This window comes from Lepus europaeus, chromosome 5, assembly GCF_033115175.1.
Source record: "Lepus europaeus isolate LE1 chromosome 5, mLepTim1.pri, whole genome shotgun sequence".
Lineage (NCBI taxonomy): Eukaryota > Metazoa > Chordata > Mammalia > Lagomorpha > Leporidae > Lepus > Lepus europaeus.
Genome location: NC_084831.1, coordinates 137,805,662 through 137,831,594, shown reverse-complemented (window position 1 = coordinate 137,831,594; position 25,933 = coordinate 137,805,662). Strand labels below are relative to the sequence as shown.

Genomic DNA, 25,933 nt, shown 5'->3' with positions numbered 1-25,933 from the left:
AGTCCAATCATGGCTTTTTCATATGATCTAAGTCAATCAGAAGCTTGTTCAGGAATGAGCACATGATTCAAGCCAGTCCAATCAAAGAGAACTTCAAAGGATATTTTCTGGAAGTCCTAGGATAGTGACTCTTATTTCTGTTTGATGTAAAGTCAAGTTGATTTTTCTGAATTTTACATCTGAAAAAATCCTAACTGATGCAGATATTGATAGACAAAGTCAGGTTAACTGTGAAGGTTAAGAGTGACAGATTCAAGGTGATGCTATAGCACCTCATATGATCAAAGTGGTTCAAGCCCCAGCTGTTCCATTTTCAATCCTACTCCCTGTTAATGCTCCTGGGAAAGAAGCAAAAGGTGGCCCAAGTGCGTGGGCTCTGGCCACCCGCATGGGAGACCCTGATGGAGTTCCTGGCTCCTGGCTTTATGGACACTTGGAGAGTGAACCAGTGAAAGAAATCCCTCTCTCTCTCTCTCTCTCTCTCTCTCTCTCCCTTCAGTCCCCCCCCCCATCTCTATAACTCTGCCTTTAAAATCAATTAATTTGTGGGTGGGAGGGAGGTTATGGGGGGAAAAGTTGCTATAATCCAAAAGTTGTACTTTGGAAATTTATATTTATTAAATAAAAGTTGAAAAAAATAAACTAATCGCTGGGTTCTAGTCCTGGTTGGGGCACCAGATTCTGTCCCGGTTGCCCCTCTTTCAGTCCAGCTCTCTGCTGTGGCCCGGGAGTGCAGTGGAGGATGGCCCAAGTGCTTGGGCCCTGCACCGCATGGGAGACCAGGAGGAAGCACCTGGCTCTTGGCTTCAAATCAGCGCAGTGCGCAGGCTGTAGCGGCCATTTGGGGGGTGAACCAACGGAAGGAAGACTTTTCTCTCTGTCTCTCTCTCTCTCACTGTCTAACTCTGCCTGTCAAAAAAAGAAAAAAAAAAAGAAAAAAATAAACTAATCAATTTTTTTTTTACAGTGACGTACTCTAAAGGGTAGAAGTATTAGCTGACTGGAGAAATCAGTAGTGACGCCTCTGGGGCATTCTCTTAGTCTATGAAGTTGGCATGCTTGTTAACCAGTTGTAAAACTCGTTAAACTTTCACTTCTATTAATATTAAACTCAAATCATGTACATACAGAGGATGAAAAACTAGGGGGCTTGATAAGAATATTTCAGAATATTGCAGTGCAGTTGCAATTTTTCAGATCTGTAGGAGGTCCTGAGAGACTACTGTCTAGTTAAACTAAGTTTCTAAAAGTAGGAAGAAAAGACACCTTGTTTTGATAGGAAAGGTCTTTGCTGCTTGCAGTCTATAATACAAAAGGTTGATAATCCAGTTGCCTGGAGATTTGTGGGTTTGAGAAAGCCAAATTTCATGCTCCAATCTAAAGTTAGAACTATAATGGGCACATTGATGGCAAACAAAACAGACGATAAGCCTGGGTCTAGAAGATACCCTGGCCCCCAGCTCATGTAAGCACCTGTTCTACTCCCTGCCTGAAGAAAGTCTCCCCATTTATATAATTGCAGTAGGATGCAGTCTGGGACCATGGAGCATACCAGTGGTGTCTTCCTATTCTAGACTCCTGAAGCTAAAGGGATGAATTACAAGTCATATAAAGTCTACAACAATCCTCCTTGCTGCTAACATTTTCAGACACAGGAAATTTTAACCCTGTTTCTCTTGAGTTATCTACAGTTGAAGAAGAACATTATTCCAGAAATATCAGTAGCTATATATCACTTTTGTGCCCCTTCTGCATTGTCTCTTACTTCTAATTCCAATAGCATCTCTTATTTTCTGCTTTCAGGTAGCATTCTATTGCCTCTTAAAATACAACATCCCACTCACTGACTTCAATCTCCCAACTCAACTTTACCTTACTCCTGATGTACATTTTCTCTGATTTAAGTAATATCTTCAGTGCCCTGGCTTACCTATCTGCTTCCAATTTTCAATCAACATCATCTTTTGTCTTTTCTTTTCCCTGTGGACAAACTCATATTTTCCTATTTCCCCAGTTAAGCCCAGATGACTGAATTCTGAGTAATGGGATATAAACGGAAATGATGGATGCCACCGATGGGATGGTTCTTTTTTTAAAAAAATTTATTTATTTACTTAAGAGGCAGGTTACAGAAAGAGGGAGAGACAGAGAGAGAGGTCTTCTACCTGCTGGTTCACTCCCCAAAGGCCACAACAGCTGGAGCTGAGCCAATCTGAAGCCAGGAGCCAGAAGCTTCCCCCAGGTATCTCATGCAGGTGCAGGGGACCAAGCACTTGGGCTATCCTCCACTGCCTTCCCAGGCCACCAACAGGGAGCTGTATTGAAAGTGGGGCAGCTGACACTTGAACCGGTGCCCATATGGAATGCCAGCGCTGCAGGCGGATGGATGTCCAACCCACTACACCATAGCGCCGGCCCCTGGAATGGTTCTTAAAAATCTCCCTCACTCAGCTTCTGTCTCTTTCTCATCTGCTGGAAGAAAGAAGAGGATTCCTAAGGCCAATCTATTTCTGACCATGTGAAGCAGGATGCCTCCAGACTGATGACTTTCATCGGATTATTACAGCAGGGTGAATTACACTTTTTTTTTTTTACTGCACTTATGCACTTGTTACTTGATAGATTGATCCTAACACACCAGTAAAACCATTTATATTAGATTACATGGCACTTTCTCAACTTGTCTCTGTTCAAAAAACTTTAATCCAACTTCCGTCTTGATCTTACATGATACCTTCCTAGGGAGACAGATCATCTCAATTACCTGAGTTCTCAGCTGTATGTCACCTTCCAGTTACAGAGAAGAGTATCTCATGGTGCCAAAAGAAGTGGTACTGGAGCTGGCGCTGTGGCACAGAGGGTTAAAGCACTGGCCTGAAGCACCAGCATCCCATATGTGCGCTGGTTCTAGTACTGGCTGCTCCTCTTTCAATCCAGCTCTCTGCTATGGCCTGGGAAAGCAGTAGAAGATGGCCCAAGTGCGTGGGCCCCTGCACCCACGTGGGAGACCCAGAAGAATCTCCTGGTTCCTGGCTTCGGATGGGTTCAGCTCTGGCCATTGCGGCCATCTGGGGAGTGAACCAGCGGATGGAAGACCTCTCTCTCTGGCTTTACCTCTCTCTCTAACTCTGTCTTTAAATAAATAAAATAATTCATAAAAAAAAAAGAATTGGTACTGTCACTGGACCCTCACATGGTCCCTAACGCTGATTAAGACTTTCCACACTCCAACTATCTGACAGCTTCCCTCAAGTTTCTTGAGCCCTCAGAAACCTGACCATTCTTTTTCTGAAATGTTCTCTCACCTTAGCTTCCATTCCACTACTCTCCAAGTTTTCTTTTCTCTTTACTCTTTGACTCCTTTTCAGTTCCTCATTCTGTTCCAGTTCTCCTTTCTCCATCATTCCTTAAATCTTGAATTTCCTTCTATGCCGTCACCCTTTGGAGGCAATCTCATCTCCCATGGCTTCAGCTACCATGACTTGTAGTGACAACCATAAAGCCTGCATCTCCAGTCTGTATGAGTCCTGAATCTCAAAACCTACCAATGTCTCCAAAAAAGTGCAAACACAAAACTGAATTCAGTACTCTCTTTTTCATTTTCTCTGTACTTCCTTTCTCAGTGGATCCTCTTAGTCATAAGCTTGAGAAAGTGACGTAACCCCCCCAACAACTATTTATAATCCTTCGAATCCTACCCCTAAATATATCTTGAATCCACCCCTTATCCTGATACCAACATATATATTTTTCTCATTGAAATTACTTCCAAAAGGTCCTTGCCAATTTCCAGATCTCTAGCTTTTCTCCTCCAAACTATTCCATATGGCTGATGCACTGACCTCCCTAAGATAAAAAAATCAGTTGGTATTCCTTCCCTGCTGAAATAACTTACACTCCTCTCCAATACTTTTGGATGAAATACTTCTCTGTCTCTTCTGAATTCTAGGCACTTTTATCCAACTTTTCATTAGGCATTTTTATTCCAGTTTCTCATAGTGACCCACATTCAAAGCTACTCTTCCTGACTTTAGATCCAAAACTGACTTCTTGATAATGTTCCTTTACTCATGAAACATATCACCTTCTTACCTGTGCCTACAACAGAAATCTGAAATCTGGATAGCAATAGAGATAATGTCCAGTCCTCTCCCCAACATCCAAAGATCTTTTGTACATTTCCTACTTTTAGACTCTTAAATTCATCAGCTTCTCATCGAATCTAGTATAAATACTCAAGCCCAGATCAGCACAATTTCTTGTCTGTGATAGTCTCCTAACTATTTTCCTTTTCCCAGGCTTTTCTCCTTTTCAAAGTCTTTCTCTATGCTCCAGGCAGAATTTTCTTCCTAAAATGTTAACATAAGTTGCTTAAAACACCTTACAATGATACTCCACTGTCTTTGTAAGCAGCATGAAAATAGCTTTAATAAAGGAAAACAAAAAACAACAAATAAGCAAGATTGTTTCAAATAATATAATGAAATAGACAATGCCAGATGTCAGAGAAGGAGGGTGACTTTGGACCCAAAGGTCAGGGCTGGCCTTTTGCAGCAGTGATGTTTCATTGATTTTGAAGCATAAGCAGGATCTAGCCTTGGGGAAGGAGGCAGACTTGAATTTGTTCACTTACCATCATCATTGCTGGGGCCTATGAGCCCCGGAAGCCAGGGCCTATGATTGATTCAATGTACTGCTCTCACCACTCACCAGTTTTTGGCATATATGGGTTTTGAATATATGTTTGAGGTGTTGGATGGATGAATGGAATGTAAATTTGAGTTTCTGCACAGTCCAACTCTAGGTGAACTGTGCACTCCCATGTTTTTATACATTCATTGATACCAACTTGTGGAACTAATAAAATTTCTAGGCAGACAAAATGAATGGGATTAAGACACTAAAGAATTTTAATTTCTTTACCTAAATCCGTATAAAATTTTCAGAACAGATGCTATACAGTAGTTTCCTTTATAGTCAGCAGTCCTAAGAGGGTAGCAAAATGGATGAACTACTTGCTAGGAAACTGCAGGGCATTTCAGTCCCACAAGCCATAAAAGTCAGCATTAGTCAGAGGCTGGACTCCAAGGTTCCCTGGCTTTGAGTCTCTGTACAGGCAAAATTGTTTTCATACAAGTCCAAATCAACATCAGGTACTCAGATTCATAAAAAAAAAAAAAAATTAAGTCATTATAGGTCATTTCTGCTAAGAAAGAAAAACAATAAAGGACTCCTTACATATATTGTATGGAGTAGAAATTATTTGATTTGGTCCTGGAAAATAAGATACTCAGATTCATACTTATTACTTGTAAACTAGAAAGAGTTTTGTTTTAGCAAAACCTGACCTGAAATGAGAAAAATGTGTATCTTTCAAATTAATCTACTTGGTGTAACTATTCATTTGTCTCACTGCAAAAATACAATGTATTTAATTACACGGCATTGCCTCTGGCCCCCATAAGAATTTTGAACTATATATGATATAGTCGATATATTATATTTTTAAATTAAAAAAAAAAAATCTAACATTCAAGAGATGTCTGGTCCCAAGCATGTTGGATGAGGGATCTACATTCTATTATGATAAATCATACAATTCTATTATCTTGGGCTTTAAAACTCAGCATGTGGGCTTTGATGTATTCAGCAAAAGTCAAGTCACAGAATCACAATTACTATGATTTTAGCATTTGGAAGTAATATAATGGAAAGCTGTCATAAGTTTCTGTTCAGATCTGATTTAAAGTATATATTTATGTCAATTTACCATGGTTTTCCTATGTGTTTATACTTAGAGATACCTCTGACCATGAGGAAATTTTTATAGTAAATTCTTTACACCACACCCAGACATAATCTGGGCATTTCAGGCATCAAAAGAATTTGCCATAGCTTCTAATTTTCCCAAGTGCCTCACTGTTCTCATTTATAACTTTTATAATTTTCTTATACTTAGTATTTTCTTTCCAAAAAACTTTCAAGAGGTAGCACATATTTCTAGGAGCAGGATTTCAATTCTTTATAGGTACATATCTGGTATTGGCTGCAAACCTCATTAAGTATATTATTTCTGACTTAAAATTACCCTGTAGAGATATTTTTTATTCTTCCTATCACACAACCCAGGCTCAGTTTATTCAACGCTACATGATTCAGTGGCAGAGCAGAATATGAATCCATGAATAGTTAGGTTCAAAGTCTGTATCTTCCAAAACATCATGGGACAAATAACTGACCCATGTTCTAATCTCCTTCTTAACTTGTACAAAGTTGAAAGGATAAGCTTAGCTCATACCTGGTAGAAATGATAACATCATTTATTGCTAAATGCCAAGGCTAGTCATTTGGCAGTGTCTTTACACTCTAATAACAAGAAGAGATAGTATTTGGATTTTAAAAATTCAAATTCATAGCCATATAAGATGACAATTGGTATTTTTTTTTGCTTTTTGCTTTATTATTTAAAAATGAAATGCAAAAAAAAACAGGAATTGAATAGGCTTATCAACAAATAAAGCAAAAATCAGATATTCAATATTTACCCACCTTTTGGAAGCATCATCTACATTTATTGGAAATATTACCACACAAAGGGAAAAGAAAAGCTTACACCTTACAACAACACAGCATAAAAGGACAGAGATGAAGATCATTAATGATTTTAATTATTTTAAGGCCCATTAAAATTAGAGAAATATCAAAGCACCCACATGTTAAGGGCTTACTATTACAGCATTTTAGAATTTACTAGTTCATACCTTTCAATCACAGCAAGTTATTAGCAGTGAAGGGATGAACTCTCTTTTAAGAGGATTTTTATTTCAATGATAGGGTGTTATGAACAAGACAACCTAAGTTCAAAAAAATTAGTAGCAAGCGCTAGTTGAGTTAATCAGTTAAAGACAAACTGTGCCCTTTGAAAGCAAAATGAAAAAGCAACAGTAAAGCTTACAGAACTTAGCTCGTACAATTTGCCTTGAAGGCGGAAGATTGGTTCCCTGAAATAGCAAAGAATTATATGCTTTAGTTCAGAAAAAAAAAAAGGTTTTAAAATAAAGTCTGTTATTACCTCTTCTCCTTTCAAAACAATGGAAAAAAAAATCTAGATCAGAGGTTTTAACTTGTTCAATAATTGTACCTCTGAATTAAAAAAACTATAAATCATCATTGTTTTGACTTGAAAAGAAATAACAATACAAATAATCATTATCACATAAAACATAAAAGAAACAGCAAACTGTCGGAGTTAATACAATCTCTGCAGAGCGCTATTAGTCAGAGACAGCTGGTCAGCCCCAAAACACAAAAACTCAAAAAGATCACATCTTCTTAAGAATTAACATCTTCATTATCCAACAGGAATTTCATATGGCAGAGATTAAATCCAACAACTGCCTTCTTTTTGAGCTGTCCCTTCACTGTTACCAAGCTGTGCAAATGTGTGAACTAGTCAGCAGCACCAGAAAGCTCATGCAACTACTTGCCACAGTTTAACCTTGAATTGATTCATAGATTCAATGTTAATTTTAGGGGTAATTTAAGCAAGCAAAATAGGACATGAGGAGTCAAATCTGAAATGCAGATCAAGTAGCAGTAAAGTTACTTAAAATAAATCAATATGGTTAATAGCAAAAGTAGCCAAAAAGAAATGCAGTTCACTCCAAAAATTTTAGAAACAAAACCAAGACAAAACAAAAGCTGCATTTCAAGCAAAATTTGCACATGATTAATTTGCATTAAAAATGGTCAATCAAAGCAATTTAGTTCAAGTTTTTTGGGGAATGCATGCACTGATTCTATTATAGGATTCCTACCTGATTTCCAATTGTGGTTTTCTTGTGAACCTGACTGCTCCTCTGTTGAGCACTGAGAAAAGCAAAGGAAAGTTGCACTGAAGAAACTCGCAAAGTTTTTTTTTTTTTTTCCTGAACACGAAACAGATACTAAAATATATTCAAGCTTGAGAGAAAAAAATCAACAACTGAGGCAGAGCTAATCCAGGTCAGTTTAATTCTGGAAGCAAAATCAAACTCAGTGAGATTTCTAACAGCAATTAACAATCACAAACCAAAAATGTAATAACATCTCAGGAAGAAAACCTGAATGCATTAGTCACAATATGAGTTGGTGTATTTGCATCATCTTACAGGTTTATAGAATAGTGGTGATAAAAGTTAAGTTAATGTTTAATGAGTACATACCATGTTTTAAATGCTTTACCATTCATATTGATTTTAATTCTCACAACAACCATGTGAGGCAGTTAATACTATCATTCTCATTTTACAGATGAAAAGACTGAGGTACACAGAAGCTAAGTGGCTTTCCCAAAGTCACTCAGCAGATAAGAGGTAATACCAAGTTGTATGGCCATATATCCCAACTGTGATACTATTCAATCTCACTGCTTTGAATTCTGGCATATTCTGACAAGTTCCTTTGCGCATCTCCAGCTTGGACCTATCTTCCTAGCTCTGGCCTCTTACATGCTTTTAACAACTCAGCATGCCTACTTTGATGTTTAATGAGCAGCTCATACTTAGTATTTCAAAACTAAACATATTTCCTCCCCAAAACCTGCTGCACCAATGGTCTTCCCCTTTGTAATTAGTGGCAACTGCACGCTGCACTTTCAAGTGCTTAGACCAAAATCCTTGACTCCTTTCTGTCACATCCACACCCAATCATCAGCGAATGCTATTGACATTACCTTCTTCTAATGTATTTAAAATTCAACCATTTTTTTTACACCACTTCTATTGCTTCCCCCTTGGTCCAAACCACATCTCTCAACTGGAGTATGACAATCACTTGCTTTCTGACATCTGCTCCCACAATTGTCCCTAATGTCTATTCCCAGTAAGGAAGTCAGAGCCATCCTTGTAAAAGGGGATTGTGTCAGTCTTCTGCTCAACACCCTCTATACATTCTGTTCAGAAAGGTGAAATTCCAGGCTCTCAGAAAGGAACACAAGGCTCTGCTCAACTAGCCCCCACCCTCTGTCTTTGATCCAACCCCTACTACCTTTTGCCTCATTCTCCAGAGAGCTCTAGCCATACCGGTCTATGTTTTGTTCCAAAGCATACAACACACTCCCACCTCAGAGCCTTTATGTCAGCCAGTGGCCTAGAATGTTTCTCATGTACATCCACATGGTTCCCAACATCTCCTACAAGTCTTTGCTTGAAACTTCTCTTTTCAGTAAGGTCTACCATGATCACCCTTTTTAAAATTGAACCACCCCCCTCCAGGACTCTTATCCCCTTTACCCTCCTTGCTCTATTTATTTTCCATGTTCAAACATAATAATGTAGTTCACTTTCTGTGTGCCAGCTCCCCTCACTGTAATCAAGGTTTGTATCTGCTTTGTTCACTGCTATAGGCCCAAGGACCTGGCATACAGTTAGCTTTAATAAGTACCTGTTTAATGAAAGTCCAATGAGGTTGATGCCATTATTACCCGCACTTTACATGTGAGCACAGACGATTATGATCCAAACACAAGTTGGACAATTTATCCCCAGAGCACTCACATTTAAGTATTATGTTACTCTATCCCTCAAAAGAACAGTTCCAGCACTTTCTTGTGGTGGATCCAACAGGATATGAAACCACAACTCAGGCTGGTGTTGTGGCACAGCAGGTTAAGCCACCACCTGCAATGCTGGCATTTCACGTTGGAGTGAAGGTTGAAGTTCCAAAGCTCTGACTCCAATACATCTCCCTGCTAATGCATCCTGGGAAGGCAGCAGAAGATGGCCCAAGTACCTGGGCTCCTAACATGTGGGAGACCAGGACAGAGTTTCTGGCTCCAAACTTAGGCAGGGCTCAAACAGAGCTGTTGCAGCCATTTCAGGAATGAACGAGTGGATGCAAGATTTTTCTCTCTTTGTATCTTTCAAATAAACAAATCAATCATTAAAAAGAAAAGGAAAAAAAGGAAGACCTTTCTCTCTGTCTCTCTCTCTCTCTTACTGCCCACTCTGCCTGTCAAAAAAAGAAAAGAAAAGAAAAGAAATGATAACTCATTTTGGTTATTCTGGGAAGACCATCAACACTCAACCCTCTGCCAGGTTGTTTAATAGTTTGTAGAAGCTCATAGTTTTTAGAGACCATTGGAATAGTCTAAATTAGAGAAAAGGTAGATTAAAGCTATTGGTCAACTATCTAAAGGGATGGGATGTTATGTTTCAGAAGCAAGTTAGAAATCAATTCCATACTTAAAATAGTTGTTCAAAATAACTGTCTTATATAATCTGCCCTGATGTGTTTAAGCTGCTTCCCTTCACTCAAGCTCATGAAAACCACACACTACATTCAGTTGAGAGTGGTCGGAGGTGTGTGGTGAAAGTCTCCACTGCATTTGGTGGCAACAAATACTTTGTGTGTATTTTTTGCTTTTCAATTTCTAATTTGCAAATTTTAGCTTCTCTCTTCCTTCCTTGTTTTCCGCTGTTTTTCTAGTTTTTAGTTTAATGCTTAATTTCTTTAGCCCCTAGGGAATTCATTTCTGAACCATCTCTGAGAATAATGTGAATTTACGTTATACAGAGTTACACAGGGCTTTGTAGTAAGGTTGTGGAAATGACAAAGTTTGTGCCTGTCTTAGGCCAGCACCCAAAGTGTGTACACCGCCCTCTGACTGCCCACCGTGCCCCTGCAGCAGGGCCTCTGCTAATCCCTCCCTTGCTATCTCCTACATTCACCTTTCCTGGCCTTGCAGGTTTTCTTCTCATCTAGGAATACATGAGAAAACTATGTCATAATGTGATCATGCCTTCTTCACAGGCTACAGTTATCTCTTCCAAGCACCATAATTGGGTTTTGGGGTCTTCTATAAAATTAAGCACTGGTTAGTGGGGATAACTTTGGAACTATGACAGATCCACAGGTGTTTACTTTGAACAAGTTACTGGAGAACATAAGCTTCTGTGAAAAGCCTGTTGAAATCACATAATAGGGGACAAAAGCAGCTAAATTTTTGATTACTCCTTGCACTATCTTGGGAAGAGCTCATGGATCTCAGTTTCTCAGCAGTAAGATGTGTATGTGTGTATTAAAGAGTTATAATCAGACATAAAAGGAAGGGATTAGGGACTGGATTAGCTGTTTGTTAAGTTCCCTTTGGATCTACAATTCCTTGAAATGCAAAGTCACTCTCAGAATTTCCACTGAAGAGCTTCCATATTCTTTTTCTAAAAAAGATTTATTTGTTTATTTGAAAGTCAGAGTGCGTGAGAGAGAGAGAGTGAGAAAAAAAGAGAAAGAGAGAGAGCTTCTATCCACTGGTTCACTCTTCAGATAACATAATGGCCAGACAGCCAGCGCTGAGAAGGGCCTGAGCAAGGCCACAGCCATGAGCCAGGAGCTTCATCCAGGTCTCCCACATGGATGCAGGGGCCAAAGCACTTGGGCCATCCTTTGATGCTTTCCCAGGTGCATTAACAGAGAGCTGGATTGGAAGTGGAGAAACTGAGACTCGAACTGACATCCATATAGGATGCATCATCACTGGTGGCAGCTTTACCCGCTATGCCACAGTGCCAGCCCTGCTTCTATTTTCAAAATAATCCACACTGGGATTAGAGCTGTGGCGTCGCAGGTAGAGCCACTGCCTATCATACCAACATCCCACTTGGGCACCAGTGAGTTCTGGCTGCACATCCAATCCAGCTCCCTGCTGATGCGCCTGAGAAAGCAGAAGGTGGCCCAAGTCCCTGGGCCCCTGCATTCACATGGAGACCTGGAAGAAGCTCCTGGTTCTTGGTTTCGGCCTAGCTAAGCCCTAGCCATTGCAGCCATTTGGGGAGTGAAGAGTGAGTTAGTAGATGGAAGATTTTCATTCTCTCTCTCTTTCTCTCTCTCTGCTTCTGTCTCTTCCTCTCCTTCTCTGCAACTCTGACTTTCCAATAAATAAATAAATAAATATTTTTAAAAATTCCAAACATTTGACCTAAGGCTTATAAGAAGATACAGAAAGATATTTTATAAGCCAATATTAAATTTTAGAGTTAGAATAAACACTAAATTACACATGCTTTCCACTTAAAGAATACTCTTATTGTCCCCCAAATGCAAACATACTGTTGTTGATAAAGCATTTAAATACTGAAGTCACTTCATAAATTACATAATAATAATAAATAAGCTACCTAGTTAGAAAACATCATTTACCACAATTCTTCAGCATGCTATGATAACTTAACTAAAAGCATTACAAAGCATTTATTCAAGATTATATGTATTAGAAAACGTGCTAGGATTTGCAAATTAATATAAGTTCTTGGACATATTTTTGGTTATATGCCCTTAACTGGTTATTTCTGCAAAATTATAGAACATATCCATTTATAATGCTTTGATACAAGTAAAAAATTTAGGGTACCAAGTCTGTGGAAAATATAAACATGTATAGGCTGTGGTCCTTGTAATCAGAAGTTCATAATTTATCTATTACAGATAAGAAGATATATATACAAAACACAAATAACAAATAAACAATAAGACCTACAAAATAAAAAGGTGAGGCAAGTGTTTGGCCTAATGGTTAAGACACCTAAATCCCAGCTTCCAGATAATGCACACTCTGGGAGGCAATAAGTGATCTTCCAAATAATTGAGTTCCTGTCACCTATGTGGTAGATGTGGATTTAAGTCTCAGCTCTCGGTTTTTGTCTGGCCAATGCCTGGCCATCGTGAGCCTGTGGAGAGTGAATAGTGAAACAGTTCCTCCACTCCTCAAATAAATAAATTAATCAAAATTTAAAAATCAGTATGTGTGAATGTAACAGAAATTTAAAAAATATGTTTCTGTTTCAAATGTGGAACATAATTATCTCATATCTTCTTATGTGTGTCTGAGTATTTATACTTTTTTTTTTTTACTAATCATTTAGGTTCCTGCTACACACAAGTCACTGTGTATTTTAGACCACTAAAATATAAAACCATAAAACCAAACTAGTTTTATTGGTTTATGCTTAGAGGGGAAGGGAGGGAAGGCATATCATTATGTCCTTAGAATTCTACCTACAAATCACATGGAATCTGTTGAAAACTAATTAAAATTTAAAGAGTATGAAAAAAATTACTCTAAAAGCATGTATCAGGAAGTTTAATATTTTAAACAAATACAAAGACACTCAAAGAAAAAGTATGCAGAGCGTTTTCTCTTACCTCAAACATTTTGTGCACATTCCCTTCTGTCCTAGCATATATGATAAAAGATTCAAAATAACATGGGAATGTGCCAAGGGTTGTGTGATAATTTATCAAATAAACATAGTAATTGGTCTGGATTAATATTGTAGAGACAATAAATATTCTTCTGGTATGATTTAATTTGAGATTTATAAAGAAAAGTTGAAAGAACGGTAAATTTTAATAGCAGAACACAATCTGCATTACAAGAGAAGTCATGGAGAGTAAAACTACTACAGCAGAATAATGGAATACTAGATTCAGGTTTGTAAATGAACTTACAGGTTTTCTGATACAGTAACTGTATGTCGGGGTCAATTACAGAGTATTTGGCTATTACACTGTACGCAGCAGAAAAATATGAAAAGTTTCTGAGCCAGCAAATGGCATGATAAACTCAATGGTCCAGTAAAAATTACCTCCAGAAAATGGGCACTATTGAGTCTGAATCATGGAAGACAAGAAGCTGGCAGCCCGACCCCTTCCTTCTGACTGTTGGAATAATGCCCTGCCTTCAAAGTCCTATCAAGAAATATTTCTGGACTATGCCTTTTAGAAACCTCCAGTTATCTTTCCTTTTCAAGAATTCCTAAAGCCTTCGGTCTGTACCTGAATTCCGTAAACAGGACTGTGTTATGGTCAAGTCTCTATTTCTCTCCCAACAATGTCTGCTACTTCACAGCACATGGTATATTGCATTAATCTTGGTATTACTACCTCTATCACCACTAACATTACCTAACACAAGGTTTAACGTAGTATCTTCAGAAATATTTATGGAATTCTATTTTGATCCCAAGGTTCCTAATAACCAGATGATCAATGCTTATCTAAGATAGGAAATCTAAAAAATTTATGTGTTTTTTTTTTTTTTTTGACAGGCAGAGTGGATAGTGAGAGAGAGACAGAGACAGAGAGAAAGGTCTTCCTTTTTGCCATTGGATCACCCTCCAATGGCCGCCGCGGCCGGCGCACCACGCTGATCGGATGGCAGGAGCCAGGTGCTTCTCCTGGTCTCCCACGGGGTGCAGGACCCAAGCACTTGGGCCATCCTCCACTGCACTCCCAGGCCATAGCAGAGAGCTGGCCTGGAAGAGGGGCAACCGGGACAGAATCCGGTGCCCCGACCGGGACTAGAAGCCGGTGTGCCGGCGCCGCTAGGCGGAGGATTAGCCTGTTGAGGCACGGCGCCAGCTAAAATCTAAAAAATTTAAAGAAGCTAATTACAGGCATATGTGCTGAGGCAAGAGTATGGCACATTTAGGGGTCCCAAAGTGGCCAGACCGCCTGGAACACAGAGTTAAGAAGTAAGGTAGAAATAAATTGTGACAACAGAATAGGTTGAAGGGATAAGCAGGAGACAGATTTTTCAGGGCATTGGAAATCATACGAATAAGTTTAGACTTTATTCTAAAAGTAATAGGGAATCCCTGAAGGAAAGAAAAAGAAATGACAGGAGGCAGGAAGACTATTCGAGTAAACCAAGTAAGAGAGGATTCACTTTAGTAGTAGCAACGATGAAGGAAGAATAGACAAACTCAAAAAATATTATGGAGATATAATCAAATGGACTTGGTAAAGATGAAGGAAAAAGGGAATAAAGATTAAAGAATGACATCATGGTTCTAATCTGAGCAACTAGGAGTCACCACTCACAGAGAGTAGGAACAATGGAGAAAATGTAAATCAGAAGAGCAGATGAGTTTCATTGGAATTACTGGGATGAGGTTTCTCTAGAATACACAAGTAGAGATGTACCTACTATAGTTGAATGAGGTACACAGTCCAGGAGAAAGTCCTGAAATAAAAATGTAGGTGTGGGGTCATCAGATCAAGTTGGTAATTGAAACAAATGGAGTGGACGAGATTGGTCAAGGGGCATGGAGTGGGTGAGAAAAGAAAAGATAGGTAGAAAGAGGAAAAACAGAAGAGAATAGTGGTTATTAAGCAAAGCAACAACAGATCTCTTCAAGAAGGAGTGGTTAATGGTATCTAATGAAGAACTGGAACTGTCCAATAGATCAACTGATTTCCTGGACAAAGACAGTCTCAGTAGAGTGCTGTGGTAGAAATTAGGTTTCAGTGGGACAAAAAGGGAACTGAAGGGATTAAGAAGAAAAGAGAAGTACAAACTCTAAGTCAACTCAAAGAGTGCTCAGACACAGCAAGAAAACGGAGACTCCCTTAGACAGGTCTAAAAATCAAAGGGATCACACAAACAAGACAAGTGTCTGCTAACACTAACTGATAGAATCAAAAAAGGAGAGAAAGATCCAACATGAGAAGTGAGATACACAGCAGACTCATAGAATGGCAGATGTCCTAAACAACACTCCGGCCTCAGAATCAGCCCTTAAGGCATTTGGATCTGGCTGAAGAGCCCATGAGAGTATTGTAGGCATGGAAAGCCAAGATACCATGGAAAAGAAAAAAAAGAAGAAGACCTAAATGAAAGATCTCTGTTAGTGAGATCCCAGTGGAAAGAAGCCCTGGCAACTCATGACTAGAGCCTAGGGAGATTACTGACGCCATGAACAGGAGTGTCAAATTGTTAAGTCAGCAACAGGAGTCACTGTGTACTTACATCCCATGTGGGATCTGTCCTTAATGTGTTGTCTAATGTGCAGTGATGCTGTAACTAGTACTGAAACAGTATTTTTACACTTTGTGTTTCTGCGTGGGTACAAACTGATGAGATCTTTACTAATTACATACTGAAACGATCTTCTGTATATAAAGATAATTGGAAATGGAAAAAAAAAAAAACCTGGTGTTAAATTGGAAATGGCATAGAAAATTAATTAATTTAAAAAATATATATATTATGTAGGATCTCTGTCTTTAATGTGCTGTACACCCTTATTTAATGCTATAACTAGTACTCCAACAGTATTTTTTTTCTTTTCTTTTCACTTTGTGTTGCTATATGGGGGCAAACTGTTGAAATCGTTACCTAATATATACTAAACTGATCTTTTGTATACAAAGAGAATTGAAAGTGAATCATGATGTGATAGGAAGGGGAGAGGGAGCGGGAGGGGGGAGGGTTGTGGGTGGGAGGAAAGTTTTGGGAGGGGGAAGCCATTGTAACCCATAAGCTGTACTTTGGAAATTTATATTCATTAAATAAAAGTTTAATAAAAAAAATAAATAAATAAAATGCATGAAATCCCAAAAAAAAAGAAAGAAAGAAAACGGAGACTCCCTCAGAGATGCAGATTACATGGCAAATGTCAGGATGTTCCTCTACTTCTCTCACTACAACTTTCTTGTACAAGAAAGCTGTAATTAGAACAACATCAGTAGTAACCATGATGAGAAAATACTAGCAAAATGGCAACATTCTGACTAACAAGTGGGGCAATGGGAGGAAAACGCCCCTTTTCTATACTTCAGTGGCAGGGCATCTAAGGAGTTGACTTATATACTTGAGCCCTAGGGCTTGTTTAGCAGCAGCTAAGATATAAACTTTCTTTTTCTCTTTTAATAGCCACTACTGTAGGTCACCCCCAAGCCATCAATAAACTAGGGTCCACTAAGCAAGGATCTAAAGCAACCAGCTGTATTCAGCGTACTGTAGAGATGTGTATCCAAAACAGTAGCTTGTAGCCAAATGTGGTAATTAAATTAAAAAGCTATTTCCCTCATTTCATTATCCATATTTCAATAGCTCCATACATTAAGCGACTACTATACCAAACAGCTCAGATTACAAATTATTTTAATTATCATTTTATTTTACTTTTAAAAAATTTTATTTATATAAGGTGAACAAATTTCATGTGTTTCATATGTAAAGATTTAAGAGTATAGTGATACTTCATACCTTATGCTTCCTCCTGTCCATACTCTCACCCTTCCTCTTCTTTCCTTTCTTATTTTTTAAAAATTTTTACGATGGCATACTTTGAGTTTATTTTATAGTCAGAAGCTTAACCCTCCACCAAATAAAGAATTCAATAGGTTATAAGTAGAAAAATCACTGTTCTTCAGAGTACAGACAAAGGCTGTAAACAATAATCAAATCTCCAAATGAAAATATTTCCAACATCTCAGAAGGTTCTATTGTACACCACTGAGGAATAACAAAGCTCTTTTAAAGTTTTCTTTTATATTACCCCTAAGAGAGATATAAACATTTCTTGAGAGTCTCAGGAGTTTTACTCATCACATGCAGTGCTGTCTCCAACCAGACTAAAGGAAAAGAAAAAAAAATTATGTCACTTCCACCTACAGGATCTTTAGTGAAGTTTCTGGCTAAGTACTATGCAAGAAAATCCTATAGAACTTGGAGGCCTATAAAAGAAGGATCATTCATATCCTAAGATTCATTTTAATGATAGAGATGAAGTTCAAAATAGATTTGAGTGTGAAGAATAAAAGTGAAAGTCTACTTACTTTCAAAATGGTGTTTGGTGGGGAAGTCATTTATCCTCGAGGATAAGACATCAGTTAAGATGCCTGTGTCTCACATCACAGTGCCCAGGGTTTAATTTCTGGCTCTGGCTCTCTACTCTAGCTTCCTGCTAATGCAGACTCTGGGAGGCAGCAATGAAGGTTCAAGAATTGGGTCCTTGCCACCCATATGAGAGACCTGTATTGAGTTCCTGGCTCCTGGCTTCAGCTTGGCCCAGCCTTGGCCTTTGTAGGCCTGTGGAGAGTGAACCACTGGATGGAAATTCTATTTCTCATTCTCTTTCTCTCTCCTTCTCTCCCCCCCCCAAACTCTCTTTCTCTCAAAAAGATAAAACTATCTTTAAAAATGCTCACAACATTGGAATGATAAATTGATAAATTATTTGAACAGGTGATATTAATGATGACCTTTCAGGGTGTTCAACCTTATCTTTTTACCTGATAACTTCAGTAAGCATTCAAGCACAATTTAATGAGTCAGAAAAAAGACCATTTTATAACTTATCTACCTGGGTTTTGACTCAACAAGAAAAAAAACACTCTCACTTAAGACTAAAAACTGAAAACACTATTATAATAGAATATAATCATGTATTGCTGGCGCCGCGGCTCAACAGGCTAATCCTCTGCCTAGCGGTGCCAGCACACCGGGTTCTAGTCCCGGTCAGGACGCCGGATTCTGTCCTGGTTGCCCCTCTTCCAGGCCAGCTCTCTGCTGTGGCCCGGAAGTGCAGTGGAGGTTGGCCAAGTGCTTGGGCCCTGCACCCCATGGGAGACCAGGATAAGTACCTGGCTCCTGCCATCCGATCAGCGTGGTGCGCAGGCTGCAGTGCGCCAGCCGCGGTGGCCATTGGAGAGTGAACCAAAGGAAAAGGAAGACCTTTCTCTCTGTCACTGTCTCTCTCTCACTGTCCACTCTGCCTGTCAAAAATAAATAAATAAATAAATAAATAAATTTTTTTTTTAAAAAAGAATATAATCATGTATTAGGGGGAAAATAGAAGAATGTGAAGGGAAAAACCAAAAGTGCTCTGGAATTTGGTGGCAAGGTTCAAATATGCTGCCTTTAGTAAAACGGCAACAGAGGCATTCCAGAGGATCAGGAAAGAGATATAATGAATGTTACAACCCATAGAATTTTCATGGTGCTCAAATAACAAGAACTGGAATCTACACACTGTATCATTTCAACTGTGAGAAAACAGGTGTTGAGGCCTACTCCACAGATTGAAAAACAAACAGACCTTGGTCTGCTGCTTACAGTATAAAGATATTACTTTAATGGCCTATATCTGGGGCCTATCTTTATCTTAAATCACTGAACTGCATAAATCTTAGTAACTCAGAAGGCAAATTGTGTCATGGAACAAATGAAGAAGAGCACAAGAATTTTAAATTTCACTTCCCAAGGCATTTGGCTAACAAGCTTGTCTTTTTGTTCAAACAGCAGGATTTATTAAGAATGAGAAGTATATGAAGGAACAATTGGATGCATTCTTGTTTTCTTAAATAGTAAAAACTAGTGGCATTATGTAAGCAAATATAATTTAGGGCTTTTTTTTTTTTTTCAACAGAGAAGGACAAATCAAAACTTTTAAGTCACAAGTAAAGTTGACATTTTCTTTTGAAGTACTGAACTTTTAGGCTAAGAAACCATATTACAGTTGAAAGACCAAGTTTTTAGGAGTCAGGAAATTCCAAAGAAAGCCTACAGCAGTGCTAATTTGGACATATTACACATGGTACATATTTTATGGGCCATGTTTGACAAACAACTGGGGGCTGCAAAAAGAAGTTCTACATATTCAACATGGCAGAATAAACTGTACAAAAAAATAGGAAAGAGAATTCTGAGATATCCTGACCACTACTCTGAAACTAAATATTCTATTAATTTACTTTCAGCCATTTGTTTTCCTTTTGCAAAAAAAAATTTAGAGCAAAAAGTCATCTCAGTTGAAAACATTACATGTGTAAAACACTATGTACATTACCATGTAATAATCTGTGAAGTGGCCCCTCTTTTTGGTAACGCTTAAAAAAAAAAACTCATGAAACAAATGCTTATTTTCCTCAACCTCAGACCTTAATTTTCTATCTTTGGAACTTAATAATACTTACATAATTGTCTTCAAATATGGCTTGATTTTTCTTCCTTGATGGAAACAGCATTCCTGCCAACTTTAAAATTTATAGCTACAACCATGTTTTTTTAATTTTTAAAAGCACAAAAAATACCACAGCCCCTCAAAGTGATTTTTTTTTTTTTTTGGCCAGGCAGAGTTAGTCAAAGTGATTTTAAAATGAACATTTCTTCAACTTCATAATGATCCCAAATAAAACTGAAATGTATTCCAACTCAGCATACAGATGGGAAGAACATTTACTGCTGAATCTCATTGTAAAATATGACATTTAGAGATAATGACATCAGAAACAAAAAATATTCCAGGGGAAATCATACTCAAATCATTATAAATTTCATGATAAAGTAAAACCGTACATCTCATCTAGTAACCAAATGTATGTGTGTATGTGTATGTGTGTGGAGAGAGGGAGACACAGACAGAGAGAGAGAGTGAGACAAAGACACTCTCATTTTACAGACTGTACCACAGTTTTCTAAAGTGCTTCCACATAACCTCACTAATTTGATCTTCTGAGAATCCTGAAAGTTGTACAAGTCTTTCTACTTGATAGACATAGTGGAGTGAGATAGAGTAAGGCTAACTGACTTGCAAAAACCCAGGGTAAATCCAGGAAAAATAACTGGGACTGCAGATTCCCAGGCTAGTTCTTTTTTTTTTTTTTTTTTTTTAGATTTATTCATTTATTTGAAAGTCAGAGTTACAGAGAGAGAAAGGAAGACAGAAAGAGAGACAGATCTTCCATCTGCCAGTTCACTCCACAGTGACGATGACCACCCTGGGCCAGGCTGAAACCAAGAGCCAGGAGCTTCTTCCAGGTCTCCCATATGGATGCAGTGGCCCAAGAACTGTGGCCATCTTCTGCTGCTTTCCCAGGAACATTAGCAGGGAGCTGGATGAAAAGTGAGCAGCCAGATCTTCAACTGGCTCCCATTTAGGATGCCGGCTCCACAGGAGGCAGCTTTACCTGCTACACCACGGGCCAGCGTGACCCAGGCAAGTTCTTTAAATCAAGGTATAGGCATACAGTTTAAATTAGATTAAGAATATGCAAAGTTGCTGGATTTCTAGAACAGTTTTACTAATTCTTTTTTCTTACCGATACTATAAAAGTTCATAATCTATCACTGTTGAAGAAATGAAGCCACTCACTCACCTGAATAATAGGAAGATTGCATAACAAGACTGTTTGAAAGTTCTGAATCTGGGGCAGGTGTGTAGCAACACCATTAAGATGGCCAGAGTACACATCAGAGTGCCTGGGTTCAATACATGGCTCTAGTTCCTGGGAGGCAGTGGTGATGAATCAAATAACTAGGTTCCTTCCACCCACAGAGGAGACATGTATTGAGATCCCAGCTCCTGGCTTTGGCCTGGTCCAGCCCTGAACATGGCAATCATTTAGGGAGTAAACCAATGGATGGGAGCTTCCTCTTTCTTTAAGTTTCTCTCTCTCTCTCTCCTTTTCTCTATCTCTCAAATAAATAATTTTAAATAAAACATTAAATTTGAAAAATTATATGCCTTTGAAAACTTATAAATCAATATAATATTTCAATAGCTTCTAAGGTAGAAAATATGGAAGCTTACTATGGAAGAAATAAACCCTAGAGTTCATCTATCTTTTGAAAAAGGAAAGGAAAATAAAAATATAACATAATCCAGGAAAAATGTTTCAAATTTGAATTGTAGCCCTGGTTACAAGGTTCAAAATTTGAATTCTTCAAAAAGTATTATGACTACAATCTGCCCTAGAACTGAAATACCACAAAAAGGTATCACTGCAACATCATTTTCACTTCCAAGTTATTGTGTCAAGCTTACATCTATATCTCCTACATTTTTATAAGAACATAACTGACATTTGTAATCCATAAAAATCAACATTTCAGGCAGAATTACTTTTATTTCAAAGGACTCAAGGATGTGTTTGCCTTTTAAATGCTTCAAAGAAGCAAGTAAAGTATATGGAGAATGTGTCAGCTTAAATTTTTACATGTGTTTCTCTAGAAAGAAAGCTCCTAGAAAGAAAGTAAAAACATTTTATTTTTCTCTTTCTTTATTTTACTCCCATAGAAATTAAAGAAGAGTTTGGCGCAGGCCACCTGGACATCACCAGCTATCAGGGAAACCAGAAAGAAACTCTCAGATCCCTCTACATAAAGGGTAAGGAAGCATAGGAGTATGGGTGGTTTTGCAGAAGGAAAGGAGAAGTACAAATGGTGAGAGTAGTGGGGGCTAAAACAGAGGGGGCTGGGTCTGTGTGACATGCTGGTATAGCGAATAGCTCTCTGAAAGTGACAGTGGTCACTGTCACTGAAAAATGCTACTAGACAAGGGAACATATTCATTACTGTGTTCTAACATGTTTACATGTATCTAACAGACAGAAAACTGTGGAGGAAAACATTTACCACTAGATAGCATCAGCCACTGGATTCAAAATATATTTATGCCATTGGCTATGCCAGTAAAACTACAGCCAACTTGAGAATGAGGCAACTTTCTGTTGGATAATTGGGAATTTTCTCCCTAAAACATGTCTATAAAATTCATAGGCCACTGTTTAGTTTAGGTCACATGGCCTACATATTTGTTCCTTCTAAGTCAGAGTGTAATAAAATAAATTAGTTTGACATTTTGTGTTTTGTTTTGTTTTGTTTTGTTTGTCCCTGCTCTTGGACATCCAGTTCAAATAAAAGCATATAGACTCCTTGATTTTACATCTTATATAAAATATGCTATATTTCACATAACTTGAATTTGGAACTACTTAAATACCATAAATACATGTTAGACTTAGAATCAAGATTCTATAAATCAAACAAAAATTGGTTTCACTACTGGGCAAGTAAAAGTTGTGAATTCAGGGACTTGAAAACATCTCATGATGAATAATCAACCTTATAACCTTATATAACTAACCATAATATCTACATGATAAAATCTGTAAAGAATAACTACACACACACACAGTAGCATATTTAAAATACAAACAATTTTTTAAAAAGATACTGTTCACATCAACAGAACACATCTAATTCACCAAGGACAGCTAACAAAGTGTCTACATTGATTTAGGGAAGTCAAAATACTATGTATCCTATGAATTGTACTTGATATTTCAAATTAATGTGAGAAATTTTAAATTTGCATGCACACCATCATCCAAAAATAATGACTATTTAAGGCATCATGGATTTATATGCAGCATTACAGAGCTAATTACTTTATCAAGACAATAGTGAATACTCTTCCCCATGGCTGTGGAAATTAGACTTCCTAAATTGATAGCCTCATAGTTAATCTTAACACAAGATTTACTCTCAACAGGTAGGAGAGTTGTAGTAGAAAGTCACAACGCATGTTCTAATAAACCAGTAGAAGGAATGCATGTGACTATCAGTGTTTCACGTACTTTGCAAAACCAATGAAGTCTTCATGGTTGGTGTTGATGTAGGAAACTTGAATGTCAATCAATAGCAGTACCTATAAATCAAAGAGAAACATTTCTGTGAAAAGCTATCTTTTTTTAAAAACTTTTATTTAATGAATATAAATTTCCAAAGTACAGCTTATGGATTACAATGGCTTCCTCCCCCCATAACTTCCTTCCCACCTGCAACCCTCCCCTTTCCAGCTCCCTCTCCCCTTCCATTCACATCAAGATTCATTTTCAATTCTCTTTATATACAGAAGATCAGTTTAGTATATATTAAGTAAAGATTTCAACAGTTTGCACCCACATAACAACACAAAGTGAAAAATACTGTTGGAGTACTAGTTATAGCATTAAATCACAATGTATAGCACATTAAGGACAGAGATCCTACATGATATTTTTTAAAAATTGATTAATTTTCTATGCAATGTCCAATTTAAAACCAAGTGGTTTTTTTTCATTTTCAATTATATTTATATGCCGAAGATCGATTCAGTATATACTAAGTAAAGATTTCATCAGTTTGCACCCACACAGAAACACAAAGTGTAAAAATACTGTTTCAGTACTAGTTATAGCATTACTTCACATTGGACAACACATTAAGGACAGATCCCACATGGGACGTAAGTACACAGTGACTCCTGTTGTTGACTTAACAATTTGACACTCTTGTTTATGGCGTCAGTAATCTCCCTAGGCTCTAGTCATGAGTTGCCAAGGCTATGGAAGCCTTTTGAGTTCGCCGACTTCGATCTTATTCCGACAGGGTCATAGTCAAAGTGGAAGTTCTCTCCTCCCTTCAGAGAAAGGTACTTCCTTCTTTGATAGCCCCATTATTTCCACTGGGATCACACTCGCTGAGATCTTTCATTTAGGTGTTTTGTTTTTTTTTTTTTTTTTTTTTTTTTTTTTTTTTTTTTTTTGCCAGAGTGTCTTGGCTTTCCATGCCTAAAATACTCTCATAGGCTCTTCAGCCAGATCCAAATGCCTTAAGGGCTGATTCTGAGGCCAGAGTGCTATTTAGGACATCTGCCATTCTATGAGTCTGCTGTGTATCCCGCTTCCCATGTTGGATCGTTCTCTCCCTTTTTGATTCCATCAGTTAGTATTCGCAGACATTAGTCTTGTTTGTGTGATCCCTTTGACTCTTAGACCTATCAGTGTGATCAACTGTGAACTGAAGTTGATCACTTGGACTAGTGAGATGGCAGTGGTACATGCCACCTTGATGGGATTGTATTGGAATCTCCTGGCATGTTTCTAACTCCACCATTTGGGGCAAGTCCGATTGAGCATGTCCCAAATTGTACATCTCCTCCCTCTCTTTTTCCCACTCTTATATTTAACAGGGATCACTTGTTGGTTAAAATTTAAACACCAAAGAATAATTGTGTGTTAATTACAGAGTTCAAACAATAGTACTAGAATAAAAAAATACTAAAAGGGATAAAGTATTACATTGCACATCAACAGTCAGGACAAGAGCTGATCAAGTCACTGTTTCTCATAGTGTCCAATTCACTTCAACAGGTTTCCTCTTTGGTGCTCAGTTAGTTGTCACTGATCAGGGAGAACATATGATATTTGTCCCTTTTGGACTGGCTTAGTTCACTCAGCATGATGTTTTCCAGATTCCTCCATCTTGTTGCAAATGACCGGGTTTCGTTGTTTTTGACTGCTGTATAGTATTCTATAGAGTACATGTCCCATAATTTCTTTATCCAATCTACTGTTGATGGGCATTTGGGTTGGTTCCAGGTCTTAGCTATTGTGAATTGAGCTGCAATAAACATTAATGTGCAGATGGCTTTTTTGTTTGCCAATTTAATTTCCTTTGGGTAAATTCCAAGGAGTGGGATGGCTGGGTTGTATGGTAGGGTTATATTCAGGTTTCTGAGGAATCTCCAGACAGACTTCCATAGTGGCTTAACCAGTTTGCATTCCCACCAACAGTGGGTTAGTGTCCCTTTTTCCCCACATCCTCTCCAGCATCTATTGTTGGTAGATTTTTGAATGTGAGCCATTCTAACTGGGGTGAGGTGAGACCTTATTGTGGTTTTGATTTGCATTTCCCTGATTTCTAGTGATCTTGAACATTTTTTCATGTGTCTGTTGGTCATTTGGATTTCCTCTTTGGAAAAATGTCTTTTGAGGTCCTAAATTCAGTAACTGGCTACAAATTATTTCGTCTTCATTTAGTTTCCAAAAGGGTACATCAATTACAGTGAAAAATTATACTAATATTTCTCCATTAGATTCACAATTTTACATTCCAAATTCTTTTTTAAAGATTTATTTATTTGAAGTCAGAGCTACAGAGAGAGAGGGAGAGACAGCAAGAGAGAGAGAGATCTTCCATTCACTGGTTCATTCCCCAGATGGCCACACTGGCCAGAGCTGGGCCAAGCCAACACCAGCAGCCAGGAGCTTTATCCAGGTCTCCTATGTAGGTGGCAGTGGCCCAAACACTTAGATTATCTTCCGCTGCTTTCCCCAGGCCATTAGCAGGGAGTTGGATAGGAAGTTGAGCAGCCAGGACACAAACTGGCTCCTATCTGGGAGGCCGGCTTCACAGGTAGCAGCTTTACTCATACTTCCACATCTTCAGGTACAATTGTTTTTCACCTCTTGAAGAAAACTGACAATTGAGAGGAGCAATTGCTATCACATTAATTGTAGTTTTGTCTTCTCTCCCAATAATAAAGCCAGATTCTGTTCAGTG

At 38.1% G+C, this 25,933-nt stretch overlaps 1 protein-coding gene across 6 annotated transcripts in view; it reads right to left on the bottom strand.

Annotated features, from left to right (window-relative positions):
• Positions 1-25,933, bottom strand: part of DNM3 (dynamin 3) — a 707,825-nt gene that overhangs the window by 372,940 nt on the left and 308,952 nt on the right. For 4 of the 6 annotated variants that reach the window (XM_062192784.1, XM_062192786.1, XM_062192787.1 and 1 more), the window contains exons 12-14: positions 23,185-23,255; positions 7,818-7,869; positions 6,972-7,001 (exon numbers count right to left, since the gene is read on the bottom strand). In XM_062192784.1, coding sequence (XP_062048768.1) covers positions 6,972-7,001; positions 7,818-7,869; positions 23,185-23,255 — 153 coding nt within the window. The remainder of the gene's footprint in view (positions 1-6,971; positions 7,002-7,817; positions 7,870-23,184; positions 23,256-25,933) is intronic. The other 2 variants (XM_062192785.1, XM_062192788.1) reach the window with 1 other exon arrangement.